Below are 15,550 nucleotides of genomic sequence, written 5' to 3'. Positions count from 1 at the left end.
TCTTAATATTTTAGCTAAATAATAATTAATAAAGAAATATAAGGATATAAGTCACTATGTATCTATTTTTTAGAATTTACAGATTGAAATATAAAAAACTTAAAAATAATTTTCTTATCCAAACTTAAATATATTACATTACACGAATTTCACTAATTTTTTTAAACATTCAGTAAAAATCAATAAAAATTACAAAATCACTGAAACCAGAACTGTTGGGTCATGATATTTTTTTGAGAACATTTCCAGAACATGTTAAACATAACCAACTATAATGCACATGACGTATGCTGACCTGTCATCCCGGCGCTGGGGAGAACGTGCTGCGCCATGATGCTGAGGACCTGATGGCCTTGATCCGTAAGGCCTCTGTCCTCGGTGAGAGTCATAGTGATGCTGATGGTGTGTTCTTCCTCCTCCTCCACGTCTGCTGTCCATGTAATCCTCTTCACTGAAATTCCCTTCACTCCCCGTGTCCTTAGTAATTTCTGCTAACAATCATTTTAATGCATAGTTATCACTTGCAGCAACTAAAGATATTTAACATATTGATATAATACGCATGGAAATTATTAAATCTTGCATTTTAAATTAGATTTAATAAAAATAATTTTCAACATTATTGTTTGTTTTTACAGTACAGGTACATGAAGTTTAACATTTTATATATTATATCCAATGTTTTCTGTGTGCAAAATTAGTAATACATGTTTTCTAGTATCCTTTTGGTGTACACAGTATTTGACTCGGACCGCCCATGAGTTGTAGCGCTATACATTACCCTGACAGGAGTTTACTTGAATTTCATGCTTCACACACCATTGCAGTTAATTATGTCTAACCCACTTTTTACTTTGTTGATTGGTATTGTTGTTAAACTTAGTAATTCTCGTAGTGAGGATGTCTATGGGTTTTCAAATTATTTAATTAAGAACATCATTGAATCAATTATAGAACCACTTACATTTTTAATTTATCTAGTTATGTTCCAAGGTCAGTATTCAACTTGTTTAAAATTTGCTAAGATAACACCTATTTTTAAGAAGGGGGATAATCGTCTTACGGAAAATTATCGCCCCATTGCCATCATTCCTGTGTTTAGTAAAATAATAGAATTATGTTTAATGACTCAATTGTATAATTATTTTATTGCCAACAAACTTGAATATTATGACCCTTGCTTCCCTATATATTTATAACAAATTAATTCATGTTAGAGAAAATATAAATAAATTTGACAGTCAAAGTTCAATACATGAATATGACACTAGGTATAAAGTCTAACTTGGTCTTGCCTAGAATAAGACTTGATAAAAGCCATAAGAGCTTTAGCTACCAACAGTTAAAGATGTTTAACAAGTTACCAATGTTAGTTAAGAATCAGCCTATTAATAAGTTTAAAATTTATATTTCTAAGTGGCTTATCCCTAAAGCCTTTTACACTACTGATAAATTTTTAATTTCTGATTGTTTAGATATTTTAACCTAGTTTTAGTACTTTTATGTACCAATGACGAAACCTATTGTAATATGATATATTATTTAACGGTGAATAAAACCTGAATCTGAATAGGATGTTTTTTTTTTGTAGAAAACGAAATTACCAATATTTAGAGCCAATCAAAATACTTTTTGACAAATTGAACCTTGGATCAATTTGACATAATTGATTTTTTCAATTAAAAATCAGTAAGTCATGTTCTAAAATACACATATAATTAAAGACTTCTCAAATATTAAACATTAGTTTGCTATATGAAATAATGAGTCAATTCTTTTAGTTAGTATGTCAGCATATTTTAGTAATTAGTAGTGGAAGTTATTTACACCTAACCAAAAGAAAATTGCGACAAAAATGCATTTATGTAAACGAAAAAAAAAAAATCTTTTTCAGTGTATTTTTTAGAAAATAACTTAACTGAAAGGTGAACGTTTTAGATTAAAAGATTAATCAGCTATCGAGTAAATTAATAAAGAACAGAGCATTACAGCGAGAGACAGCAAGTGTCCTGCGCGTGAACAGATGCTGCCCAGTGTGCGACTTGGCCACTCAGTACTAGCGGGACAGAAGCTGTCACGCCCGGCCACAAAGGTTATTCTTACTTTTCCTATTTATATAATACAACTAAATTTTCATTAATAAAATTTAATGTTATAAATTTTTCTTATATTTTACAAAATGATAGTAAAGCTGATCGTACATAAATTATATTTTGCTGTTCATTGTAGAGTTGTTACCTTTAACTAAAAAAATTACAACTTGTGTGTTATTGACCAGCTTCTTAAAAGCTCTCAGCTGAAAATCTCACCATTGCTTCCTCCCCTAATGATGCAATACCTTATATCATATAGTAGCTATACTATATTATATAGCTATAATAATATCTAACAACAAATTTCAAATTATTTGGGTGAGGTAAATTATGTGTGGTCGAGTTCAAATTTAGGCAAAGAAAGGCTGTACTGAAGATGCACAAGTTTTGGACACTTATAAGAATACAGTTGGAAAGAGGAATATTGAAATTTAAAATATTTTATTGGATAGCTTATTTGAGCTAGATCATTTTCAGGAATTAACCAAAACTTAAGCATTTACTAATACAGCAAACTTTATGTGTGTAAAAGGATCAAATGACAAGTGTAAATACAAATTAGATATATATTAATTAGACAAATAAACTTTCCAACCATTTTAGTCAACATTTATTTTGCAAGCTGGAATTTTCTAAACCTGGACTTAGTTCTTTAAGTAATATATTTGTTGGGGACAGTTCTGTAAGATAAACAAAATTGTGGGTATAAATATACCTATAGCAGGAATACTCATGTGGTTGGAGGGGTAGATCTCCTTGTCACTGAGATTCTCTTCTGTCTCTATGATAACCTGGCCACCTGTGCCAGTGCGGTGGTGCTGATGATGACGCATGTGAGCTGGCACAGATGAGCCATACCTCCGACGTTCCTCCTCCTAGTACAACCACAGAGTATTATTTCTACTCTCGCCCCTCTATCTGATATTTAATATCTTCAACTCTAATTGTACAAAGAAAAAGTATTTTATTAGGAATTACTGGCTACAGTTACAAATGCTGTTCTGCACAGTTTTTGTATTTATACATGGTGTATCAGACAACCCACGAATGTTATATGTCTTGCAGACAATTATTTCAACCTATTGCTGTTTCAAATATTATTTAAACTAAAATCAACCATGGCTAATCTTTTAAAATATGTTGAAATGCTTTTTTGAAATAAACGTTTAAAAAATATTGGATCTTGCATTTCATTATAAAAAATTAAAATGCAAACACCACTAGACTTAAACACGCATTACGGACTACATGTTATTGTACATCATTAGTGGAAAAATCTTTCGTAAATAACATTTTAGTAAACTTTTTGTATTTCAAATAACAGCCAAAATAATTGTGAAGAAATGTAAATCAGAGCAACAGGTCTAATTGATTATCCATTAGACATATTAACTACCACTGTGGTGGTGGTTTGGTACACCTAATATATAAATAAGAAGTGTAGCAAAAAAAGTAAAAAGTGTAAAAAATGTATTAAGCAAATTCAGAAATGTTTAATATTACATTAAAAAGGAAACATTGCTAGAAGTCTACTATGCAGAAGATAAAAGAAGCATGAAGTATTTTATAGTACATTTAGATACTACTTCCAGCTTTGTTCTCCTTAAGTCATACAAGACAGAGAAACCTAAGCCAACATGGATTTCAGGTAATCTGAAATACAAGAAAGCTGTATTATAAATTTAAGTAAATGTTGTAAGAAATAATATAAATGCAAGGGAAATGTTAATAATGAAGTAGTAAATGCAAAATAAGTGAAAATGTAATAAATAACTCCAATATAACTAATGTATGTAAGTCTACCTGGAATATTATAAATTCAGAAATAACTAACAAAAGGAAGCAGGTACATCAACAAGATCTTAACATCAAACATGATATGGTTCCTAGCCACAATTAATTATATTAATTACCAAGCATTTCAACAAGTTCTTCATACGCATAGAAAAGAAATTTATCCTAAACCAACTGCGCTGTATACAGCATTTTAAGTACTTCTGACAACATTTCACTGTGCAAAATGTAACTGTAGACAAATCAGTGATGAGGAGCTCAGAAGAATAGGTATATCCTCTGACAATAAATTAAATATATTATACCATTACTGTCATAGGGTGAAAAATAAAAATACAATAACATAGACAGTTATAAGCCAATAGCAGTAATATACTCGTATGATATATAAAAATATATGAAGGTGCCATGTAGAATCAATTCATATAACTTGGGTTAGTTTGAAAATAACTATGTAATAAAAAAATCATCAAAATTACTTCCTTACAAAAAAAAGGTGCACAGAGTCTTTTACATACTCAGTTACAATAAAGAAACTGCAATAGCAATTTCTTAATGTGACATGATTTTTGGCACTGAAAATAATGGAAAACTGTTCAATTTAGAATTACACTAGTTTAAGCCTTGCTTATTAAATAAATATTTTATTTAGTATCACACATAGTCAATAATAAACTGGTAAAAATTATTTCTCCCTTGCTCCTCACTAGTAAATTTTGGAACCACTAGATTTGACTGGTTATGCAAAAGGCTCAAGTAAAGTAATTAAAAACTTGTACAATAACCATAGTTTATATGCTGAAATTTCTAATTTTGATTCATAAATGTTTCTTTATAAATGACATGAACTTTAAAAAAATAGTTCATAAATCTAAAAGAAATTACTATGATTTATATTATTTGTTGGATACTTTTAAATCCTGATATAACTATCTTTGTTTTGGTTCTTATGAAAGGTTTGTTAATTTCTTTGTAAATTTGCACTGGACTGATAATTACAGTTCAATTGTGAAAATTGGTATTACAATTTTAAATATGTATATATTTTAAGGATGAGAGATCTGGGTTCAAGTCCTGGTGAAGCAAGCACTTTTTGTGAATCAATCTTTATTGAAATGAAATTGGGCTATTGCCATTTGTATGAAATTAATGTGTGTGTGTGTGTGTATATATATATATATATATATATATATATATATATATATATATATATATATATATACATGACTCAAAATTTAGATAAAGTAACACCAACTTGTGACCCACCAAATAATAGCATATTAATCAGTACCTATCATAAACTGCTTTAACAAATGTTTTATTCAGTATTTTATGTTTAATATGTTGGTATATGCCCCCATGACAAAATGCTGTAAAGACAGATTTTCATATTTTCTTTGTTTGTGAAAAATAGGGGTGTCCATGTTATTCTCATTTCCTTTTTCGCTACCTGATTTTGGGTTAAACCAGTCTGCAGCTAGTATTTGTGCACAAACAACAGGCGTTTATGAAAATAGGGAGTACTTAATTTGCGAAAGGAGAAATTTATTAATATTTTAAACTAAAAATTTAGTGGTTTAGTGACCATTTAGACAAAAAATTTATTCAATTTTAAACAATTAAAGCTGGAAAGAGATTTATGAATTTTTTGAAAACATCTTGAACCTAAATGTGTATAGGAACAACAAGATTAGAAGGTTATTGTGAAGGTTATGAGATTTTCTTTTATTTTATTCTTTCATTTAACTGATCACAAGGTGCGGCTGAGATTTCAACATTTTGACTTGATTTATCACAACATTTCCTATTTTACTTAAAGAGGCTACATAACAAAACATTAAAAACCAAACATAAAGAAATATAATGAATATCATCCAAAGATTTCGGTTTTATTTTTGTTACTAAAGAAGTTACGAGATAGGGAGGATAAATATAAACTTTATTTCCACCCTATTCAGATTAACACATTCCATGAAAAACAGTCAGAAATAAACACCTGTTACAGCCAAGCCAAACGCTATTAATTCTAAAGAAACATAAAGATGTTGTCGACCAGAATCTATGTAAAAGACTATATAACAAATTAAGTTTTAAATAATATTTTTATTTAAACAGACCAGAATTTTCCCCCACAAAGATGATTAACCAGACATGTCTAGATTGTTCAATATGAACAAACACAATAATTGAAAACCACCATTGCTAACAGTAGTCTTTACAGGGCTATCTAACGACACACCTCAGATGTTGTGTGGATCAAATAAGAACAAGAATTCCACATTCAAATGCAAAAAGAGAACCATAAACAACTAAACAATGAAAGAACTAGAGGTTTAACTTTAAGCCCAATATTGGTCAGAAATCACTAGTAAAAGAGAGCTCTAATGTGGCTTTGGACACTTTGTGTGACATTTCTCAGGTGGGAATTGATATCTGCTGTCCTTACAAAATCAGAAAACTCAAACTAAACTCCATAAAAAAATTATAGATACTGAAACCGAGACACTAGGAAAATCCAATCTGCATGGTCTAAACAAAACAATCCTCACCAACCACCTAGATGACAAAAAGGAATTCAGACACTTGAAATTGTTATACAGAAGTCAGGAGCAACAAAAAACTGATAACTCTCAACTATGACACCCCAACTTTTTTGTTACACCTGTATTTTACACTATAAATTTGGGATATACATTATATAACAAATAATAACAATGGAAAATGTTAGAAATCCTATTATCCTTTCAAGGAATGCTTGTTCAGGACAAACACATAATTTGAAATAAATAAATAATATTTATTTGCTGTATAAACTCTTACGAATTATTAACAAAGTCGATAATACAGACCAAGTCAAAAAAAGTTCTTAAGACTATACAAGAGTTAAAAATAAAAATAAAACAAACTAAAAAAAGAATGCTGATTTTATAAAAAGGGGTAACAATAAATTAAAAGCAATATAGAGGATATCAAACAAGAGAGAGAGAGAGAGAGAGAAAGAGAGAGAGAAAAGAAATACCCCTGAAAATCTGGAATAGAGAGAGAGAGAGAGAAAATGTCACAGAACAATGAGAAATAACACATTCTCTTATATCAATAGCTAGATATCTAAACATGTATCAACAATAAATGAAAAATCATTGAAGCAACATTTCTGATGATTTAGAACATGCAATAAAACAAAATATAACACATCAAACATAGAAATTAATTTTTATAGTGAATGACACAAAGAAGTTCAAAAATAAATGCTGCAATGAACTCAAACACATCTGCAGAAAAAGATGAGAGGTCTTCAACAATAGGAAAGATTGGTTTACAACTGATAATTAGAAAAATGTACAGCTCTTGGAATTATATAAAGGGAATCAAACTGATCAAAAACTTATTTAGACAATAGAAGATAACTGGAAGAATTAATGTACAATGACATTCTGACAATAAACACAATATGATCATACCCAAAGCTGAGTAATGCACATAAGCACTGTGCAATGACCAATTAAAATTCCTGAATTTAAGTAGAGAATACTCTATATCCTTCAAATAAGTTATATCCCTACATTCCGTGAACATAAGAGGTAGTGATGTTTTTTATGATACATTGATTTGGTAAAAGAGAATAACAGTTATTAATTTTTATGTAGCCTTCATCATGAAAAAACAATATTGATCTGTTACTTAGAAAAATACAATATATTTCCGTTTATAATGAAGAAATCGTTTCAAATGTTTTTAAAAAGGTCATCATTGCAGTTCACTTTAAGAACATGGGCATAGTAATAGATAGTAACCTATCCCACAGGTACTGTCAATAATACCAGCTCTGTATTAAACTGAATTTCAAACTACAAGGGCTATCCAGAAAGTAGATTATGTTTCGCTCTGTAACCTTTCACCCAGCGACTACCACCTGTTTCCAGCAATGAAGACCTGACTTACGACATAGCACCTTGATGATGACATGGAACTGCTGGAGGGTGTGACTACCTTGGTTGAAACCTTAGGCAGCAGAATTTTTATAATGCTAGAATTTCAAAACTAGTTCACCGCTATGATAATTGTCTAAATATGTATGATGACCATGTTGACATATAGTATTTCAATGTCACTTTCAAATGTATATAATACATTTTTTTGTATTTTATTTTTGTTTTCTCAAAACATAATCTACTTTCTGGATATCGCTTGCATTTGTGACTCAGCATATGGAACAAATTAGCACAATCCAGTAGCAAAAAAAAGCTTACTACTCATATTTTAGAATACACCTTTAGACTGGATGTCTAGAAAGCAATATGTACAACATGTCTTTAAAGAGTTCTAGTGGTACAGAAGAGCTATTAAAAGACATAGCTACAGACGACTCGTAGACACTATAAAGATACCAGCAGAGACATCTTTAGAGAATTGAAAATACTGACCATTGTAGCCTTATACTAGGATAGTCCTTCATGTGGTGGAAACTGAACAAACCAGACTAATGGACCCGCAACAAGACAACAAAAGGCATAGATGCAAATTTGCACTTGCACCACTTTCCTTATTTGACAAAAAGCCTATAGAGAAGATGTCTCCTACACTGCCACATTTTCTCAAGAAGCTGTCTTGAAAAACAAAGGGAAAAGATTAACCGGATTACATTCTAAATACCTATTAGAATACCTATTATATATATAGTGTCTGTTTATCTGGAAAATAGCTAAACACAAGTCCAAAAATGCTGTTTTCTGTCAATCTGTTAGTGATTTTTATGTCATATATAATGTTTCCTAAGTAACTGTTGATGCTATAAGTTTGAAATTTGTACTATTTGCTATAATTACCAAAAAGACCTATAATTAAAACACAATACAATTTTGTATCTTAAAAGTCCAAAATGGCAGTCTGTTACAAATTTTAATGTTAAATTCCACAAAACCATCTCCCTGTATAGAAATAAAATACAATTTTCTAAATTTACATCAACTTAATTTATTTAAATTGCACTACAATAAAGAGTTGTGACATTTTTATCAATGATTTACATGTAAAAGTATCAATAACCAAACTTATATCAGTTAATAATTTTACCACATATGCCAGAAAACTTTGGGCCATGTTTAAAAACACTAAAATAAATAAATTATGTCAAATTCACATAGTAAACAAAATTTTGAATTTACATAAACTACTAAACATTACAATTACACCAACCATTGAATTGAATTGGTTTTAAAATGATACTTATTTACCTATTGATATAGGTAAATAAATAAATTACAAACAAAAAAGTTTCATTCTTATCAACACTAAATATCCATTATTTGTTGTGAAACATCTGTTGTTAAAACTGCTGATTGTTAAAACAATTATATATCATGCAAAAAAATTGTCAGTTGTGAATTGAAATTAAACATCATCTGCTGATAGCATATGTTGAAAATTACAACTTCATAGGTTTAGCGATTACTTATAAAAATACTATTAATATAAAAAATAAAAATTGAAAGATAGAGAGAAAACTAAGCATTTTACACGTTTTCTCTTTTCTAATGTATTTATCTATTTATCAAAGTCTGGCGGTTTATTTCAGAATCACCCTTTCAAATAATAGGAAATTAAAGTTAAAACCCTCAAACTAATGACATATAGCTCTATACAACAGCAATGCAAAAACATATACAAGATAGAATAATATATATTGAAACAAATAAATAGTTTCTTTGGCTTCAGTTGTAACAATTGAACACTACGCATTTATCTCATAGAACCTAAAACAAATAACTTTTGAAATACTAGAACATTTTAAACCTACTGATTTGAAGATTGCAAAAATACACATGAAATTAACCTCTTAGGAGTTTAAGAATAGTAAGAATTTATTCAATAAATTAATTTAAGAACATTTAATTTGTGTTATATGAACACTACTAATGTTCCAAAAGTTATTTATTTATATTACATTTAATTGCACCATGTAATTAATTTGAATTGTCATAATTTGACTACAGATAAAGTAATTGAAAAAATAATTAAATACACTTATGCCCTCCTATCCCTCAAATGACATAAAAGGATAATGTCTGTACATACAGACAGACACTGTGGTACAGACTGTACAACAAATGGGGGTGACAGGTTTGAATCTTGACAATTACATACAAACAGCTGAGTTATATTATATATAATTTTAAAGCTTATTGCATTGGTAAAATTAAAATATTGGTAGCTAAAATATCATAAAATAAAGAACCATTTCAAAATGGTGGCTATAAATGAGACGCCTAGTATCAAAGTCAGCAATCTCCAATTTTTTTCGGTTTTGAGGTTTTGGATGATTATTATTCTATTTGTTCAGTTGTACAAAGAGCAGAAAACGTTAATTTCAAAAGTTGGTAATATCCTGTCTTTTTTTTAATAGTAAAATATGGTGTCAATAACAAAGTCAGCAATCTCCACGCATATTGAGTTTCAAAATCAGCAATCTCCAGCTAAGCCAATTACAGGTGGTTACAGGGCTTCCCATGATGCATTGCGCATAACTTGAATTTGAGTACAGTAAGAATCAAAACAAGCAATCTCCTTGTAAGTTAGGAACAAAATCAGCAATCTCCACGGGTTGGTTACAAACCCAGCAATCTCCAAATTTTAAGTGTTAATTGTACCGTAATCAACTGTTTAAAGTTGCTCAAATTTATTTCCATGGCATTCAAAGGCTCACAAGTTCTTAATAAAATAGTTTTTGTATTCAGTACGAAGGAGTATCATTGTGTAACAGTTTTTGGTCAATACTGAAAAATTCAACATGGAGATTGCTGATTTTGATACTAGGCGTCTCAAATGTGAAAAGTATGGGTGTTTACATAATACTAAGTTTTTTTAAAACCTTATGCAAACTTAAAAGTTATGACTAGTAAATTGAATGAAATAAACATTCAAAAAATATGTCACAATAATTTTCTTAATTTAAAAATATGTTAATACTAAAAAAATTTTAAATGGTATGGCTGAAATATTGTAATAAGAATGTATTCTGAGTTATGATTTTGGTTAGTATCTTTATGTTTTTAAACTATTAAAGCTTTGGTCATACTATCTTCCCATGTATTGTTTATGTTTATTCATGGACACTTTTTTAATGAATATGTTTCATACATGGTCACAAGTAAATACAAGGGAAAATAATATAAAAGGAAGATTACCTTGTATAATTTGAACACTGTTATTATAAAATTGGGGGTTGAAAGTAAATCATGTTTGCATTGTTTAAAAAAATGTAAAATAATTAATTAAATTACAAAATTTTTAAATAAAAGGTTTCTTAATTTTTTTAACAAAATGTAATTTGTAAAAAATGTTAAGCAAATGGTGCTTTTTGTAAGTCATATACATCTTAATTTTGTGACAACACAAAGCGAAACTGACACAAAAAAGTTTTTATACATAAATAAAAATACACTAACAAAATTATTCACACACAAGACAGGATTTTGTATACTTTCACTTTGTGGTACACCCATTATTTTTAATGTAAAAATATTTTACTGCAAAGAGTGGAATTTATTATTGTTATGTGTAACTTTTAAAGGTTAATTTAATTTTTATATCAACTAATTAGGTCATAATCAATTAGATACCAATTATATGAGTAACTGTATAGAGCAATGTAATTTATATTTTTGTATGAACCTTGTAGTTAATATTTTAGCTTACCCTTCTAGAAATTATTTTGAATTCATAAGGAAATGATTATTCAATAATCAACATCTGACAAATGATATTGCTGGATACATTTAAGAATTGGGTTGTAGATGTGTATAGGGTCCTTACTATAAGGGAACCATTGCAAAAGTTATAATTATGTTCATATATTCCCCCCTCCTGAATATATGCAAAAAAGTCTTCACCACAAATGAAAGTTTCTAAGTTATCACTTGAATGCACAAATTCCAGTTTTCTAATATTTATGGTGATTGTTGACAACTTTAGTCTTCTCCTTTAATAAATTAGTTGCTTTTTATAGATTATTTCTCTCTTTGCCAACCTTGGTAGCCAATTTCAAAAAGTGATATTTAAATAAACATTTACTAAGGTGTAAAAAATAAGCTTAATGTGCACAATTCCTCAGTAACCAAATTAATAACAATTTAAAAATAACCTGTTGAGGAGTGTAAATGCCTTATGATAATTCCTTGTTTTGAAATATTGGGAAGATTCAGAAAAGTTTTTTTTTCAATTTTTATAGTGATGCTATATATTAAATTTAGCATTATTTATACAGTCACTTAAGGGTTTCAAAACTTGACTTAAAGTACATTGATATAATTTATTACAGTCTGTTATTTGAAAATTTAGGTAAAGTTTGATAAGATCGTATAAATTTGGTCTAGCATTACAAAATCATCTTCAAACATATTTATATACATATTAAATCAGAAGCTTGTCAACCAAAGAAGTTCTTAAAACACTTGGTCATAAGGATTATGATTTTAATACGTTTAAAGATTGTCTCAAAAAGTAAATTAATTTCCAACTTTACATGATGTTTAAAATGAGCTTGAGAATAATAAAAGAGAGGGGTTAGGTATTTTTGGGTTCCATCTCAAAGTAGATATAATTAAGAACCTCAAAATCTACAATAACGTTATGGAGTGTGAGAAAGCATAGTGTTTTTAATATCTAAAAGTATTAATTTTTAAAATATAAAAAATACAAAATAACAATATCATTTGTGTGTGATTTTGTTATTTTAAATATACTGACATGTATAACAACAATGTTACTGATATATTCATATAAAAGATACCTATAGTTTAGTCTGGTACAATATTAGTTTTCTCTGGAAAGTTAAAAATATTGTATCTTGAGTAAGTATTATGTATTTTGCTCACTGAAGTCTAATTTGCAGTATTCATGTGGATACCTCTGTAAAAAATTGTCCTTTTGGTAAAACCATTAAGAAGTAAACAAAGCTGTTTTTGTCTATACTACACAAACCAAAATTTTTTTACACACGAACTTGGTCTATGAAGTGAATGTTTGTGTTACCACCTTATAATAGGGATCTAAAAAATCAGTCGTTGCAAAAATAATGTTTTAATGCACTAACCTCAAACATTGTTACTGTTTCACTACAAAATAGAGTTGAGGAAATTTTAATGCATGAACATGATGAATACAATCGAAGATTGTAAAATGAAAAAATTCTGATGACGTTTTAAAGGAAGGAAAACAAAGTAATAGATGAACCATTGCCAATATAAATATTTGCAATATGATGTAAAGTTTGTATGACATAGAATATGACAAGTTTTTAAAGTGGAAGAAAGACAGAAATGTAAGCTCTGTACTTGACAACAGTTTAATTTTTAAATTTTTATGAACTATAATTTTAAATCACCTACTTCACGGTTCAATCTTTCATTGATTAAAAGCTGTATAAGTATTAAAGAAATGTTGATGTTTCACAACTTAAAAAATGCACTGCATACTTGAAATGTTGATTGTGTGTAATACAATTGAATGGTTTAACAAATTATGAAATAACCCAGTTTATAGTGGAGTCTCAGATTGAATGGTTGTTTGCAAAGATAATGTTGTTATCTGGAAATTTCAGAGCATGAAGAGATGACAAATGAATTATACTATAAGTAAACAATACATGACAATGAAGATGATTGTTGTATTCCTTAAGGATAGGAAAGCTTATTGATCAAAGAGTTTTACTACCAGGTGTGTTTTTAAAGTAAGGGCTGTGTGGTTGTATACAGGGGTACAGTAGTCCACTAAAGCGCTGTGAGTGCTTGTGTCATGTGGAACTGTACTCAGCTAAAGCTCGGTAGCTAACTTGTACGATCTGTTCTATGTTTTTAAAAAGTTCAAGATTATGTGCAAAATTCTGTCAAAGATATGGTTTCTGTTGGCAAATAAACTGTCTGCTGCAGACATTCACTGGGAGATTTGTGAAGTTTATGATGTTAATGCTACGAGTGAAGACAAAGAGTGTAAGTGGGTCAAAGACTTCAAAGATGACTGCGACAACGTTCATGATGAGACCGGCTCTGATAGCCTTAATTTTTTATCTATCTTTGATCACAAACAACTTGGTGGCTTCAGTTGGTTGCCTGTGAAAACAGATGCTTCACAATAACTAGTCTCTCTCATACAAATATCCTCAAGTGAAAAGGCCATTACTATACAACATTGTTTTTTTAAAGCTTAAACCTTACAAAACTGTGCTCTTATTGGATCCCTAAATTCATAACGGAGATTTACAATAAAAAAAGACTTGTGTGTTCCATACATTTTTTGACATTTTATGGTGAAGAAGGTGATGAAATTTTGAATGAGATTGTAACTGGATTGTAACGAAATAACGGTTTAGCATTTTACGCCTGAATCGAAGCAATAGAACATGGAATGGAGACAAGCACAATCTCCTGTAATGCCAAGCAGACTGTCCAAGAACAAGATCAAGGTACGTTTGGGATCGGCACAGCATTTTGTTGATCAACTTCATGCAATAAGGAACTTTGCTTCTCAATAATAATGCAAGGCCTTAAAATGCAACTCAGACATTAACTCTACTGGATTGTCTTGACAGGGAAGTTTTGGACAACCCAATGTACATCCCTGTCCTTGCGCTGAGCGATTTTCATCTTCTCCACCATCTCAAACATCACATCGGTGACAACCACTACAACTACGATAAAGGAGTGGAAACGGCCATGAACTCTTGGTTATAGAAGCATGAAAAAAAGGAATTATAGAAATTTCTATGAAGTGGGTATTCTAAATTTAGTTGAAATATATGATAAGTGCTTAAACAAACTTGGCAGCTGTGTTGATAAATACAGAAAAGTATGTAGAATCTACAGATAAATTAAAAAAAAAAATTTCTTTAATTTATTTTTTATTTACTATTTATCCCTTGTATTACAAACAAAGATTGCAACTTCAATTCTTGTGAATTGTATCATAGTAAAGCATTAGGCCTGTTAGGTGGATATCACACAGTCAGTTCTGTTCCGAAAAATGTTGTAACGTTTCTTAATTTGAGAATCCCTGATGGCTGTACAGACCATACACTCAAACAATCACTGGCAACTATGCTAGTTGTAAGAGGTCACCTTCTTGCTTTAAAGAGACATGGAGGATGAAGCTCTTCAAGTTTTGTGGGAGGGTAAATTGAAGACTTGAGAAAGGTGGGTGTATCCCATAAGCTTTTTAGACAATTAAGGTTGAATGTTGGAAATTCTAAGGTGCCAATAGAAAAGGAGAAGAGAAATTAGCGATATATCAAAGCCGAATCCTGAATCTACCAAATCTTCAACAAAGAATCGATCGATAGGATTCGACAACCAAATCTGTGGAGAATCACCGCGTCATTAATCATCGGCTGATCGACAACACAAATTAACAACCGCTACAGTGTTTTTGTTGTACTTCAATCAATCAATAAATCTTTATTTACATTTTCGTCAAGAAAAGTAATGGCGTCTTCCTGTTTGAAAAAATTTACATAGACAACCTTATTAACAAATTAACTGAGTACTCAAAATAATATTTTGATTGCAGTTAGTATTTTCTGTATTTATGTTCGTGCATCACTGTGAGACTGCTGCATATATTTGTGGATGATAGCTAATTGGTATCACGCAAATTACTGATCATGAAAACGT

At 29.7% G+C, this 15,550-nt stretch overlaps 1 protein-coding gene across 8 annotated transcripts in view; it reads right to left on the bottom strand.

Annotated features, from left to right (window-relative positions):
* The window catches only part of LOC124369091 (RIMS-binding protein 2), a 351,075-nt gene that overhangs the window by 50,155 nt on the left and 285,370 nt on the right, over positions 1-15,550 (bottom strand). For 6 of the 8 annotated variants that reach the window (XM_046826818.1, XM_046826820.1, XM_046826822.1 and 3 more), the window contains 2 exons: positions 2,809-2,968; positions 296-491 (listed from right to left, as the gene is read on the bottom strand). In XM_046826818.1, the coding sequence (XP_046682774.1) occupies positions 296-491; positions 2,809-2,968 (356 nt within the window). The remainder of the gene's footprint in view (positions 1-295; positions 492-2,808; positions 2,969-15,550) is intronic. The other 2 variants (XM_046826819.1, XM_046826821.1) reach the window with 1 other exon arrangement.

This window comes from Homalodisca vitripennis, chromosome X (assembly GCF_021130785.1).
Source record: "Homalodisca vitripennis isolate AUS2020 chromosome X, UT_GWSS_2.1, whole genome shotgun sequence".
In the NCBI taxonomy this organism is placed as follows: Eukaryota; Metazoa; Arthropoda; class Insecta; order Hemiptera; family Cicadellidae; genus Homalodisca; species Homalodisca vitripennis.
The sequence above is the reverse complement of the archived record's forward strand: the minus strand, read 5'-3'. Positions and strand labels throughout refer to the sequence as shown.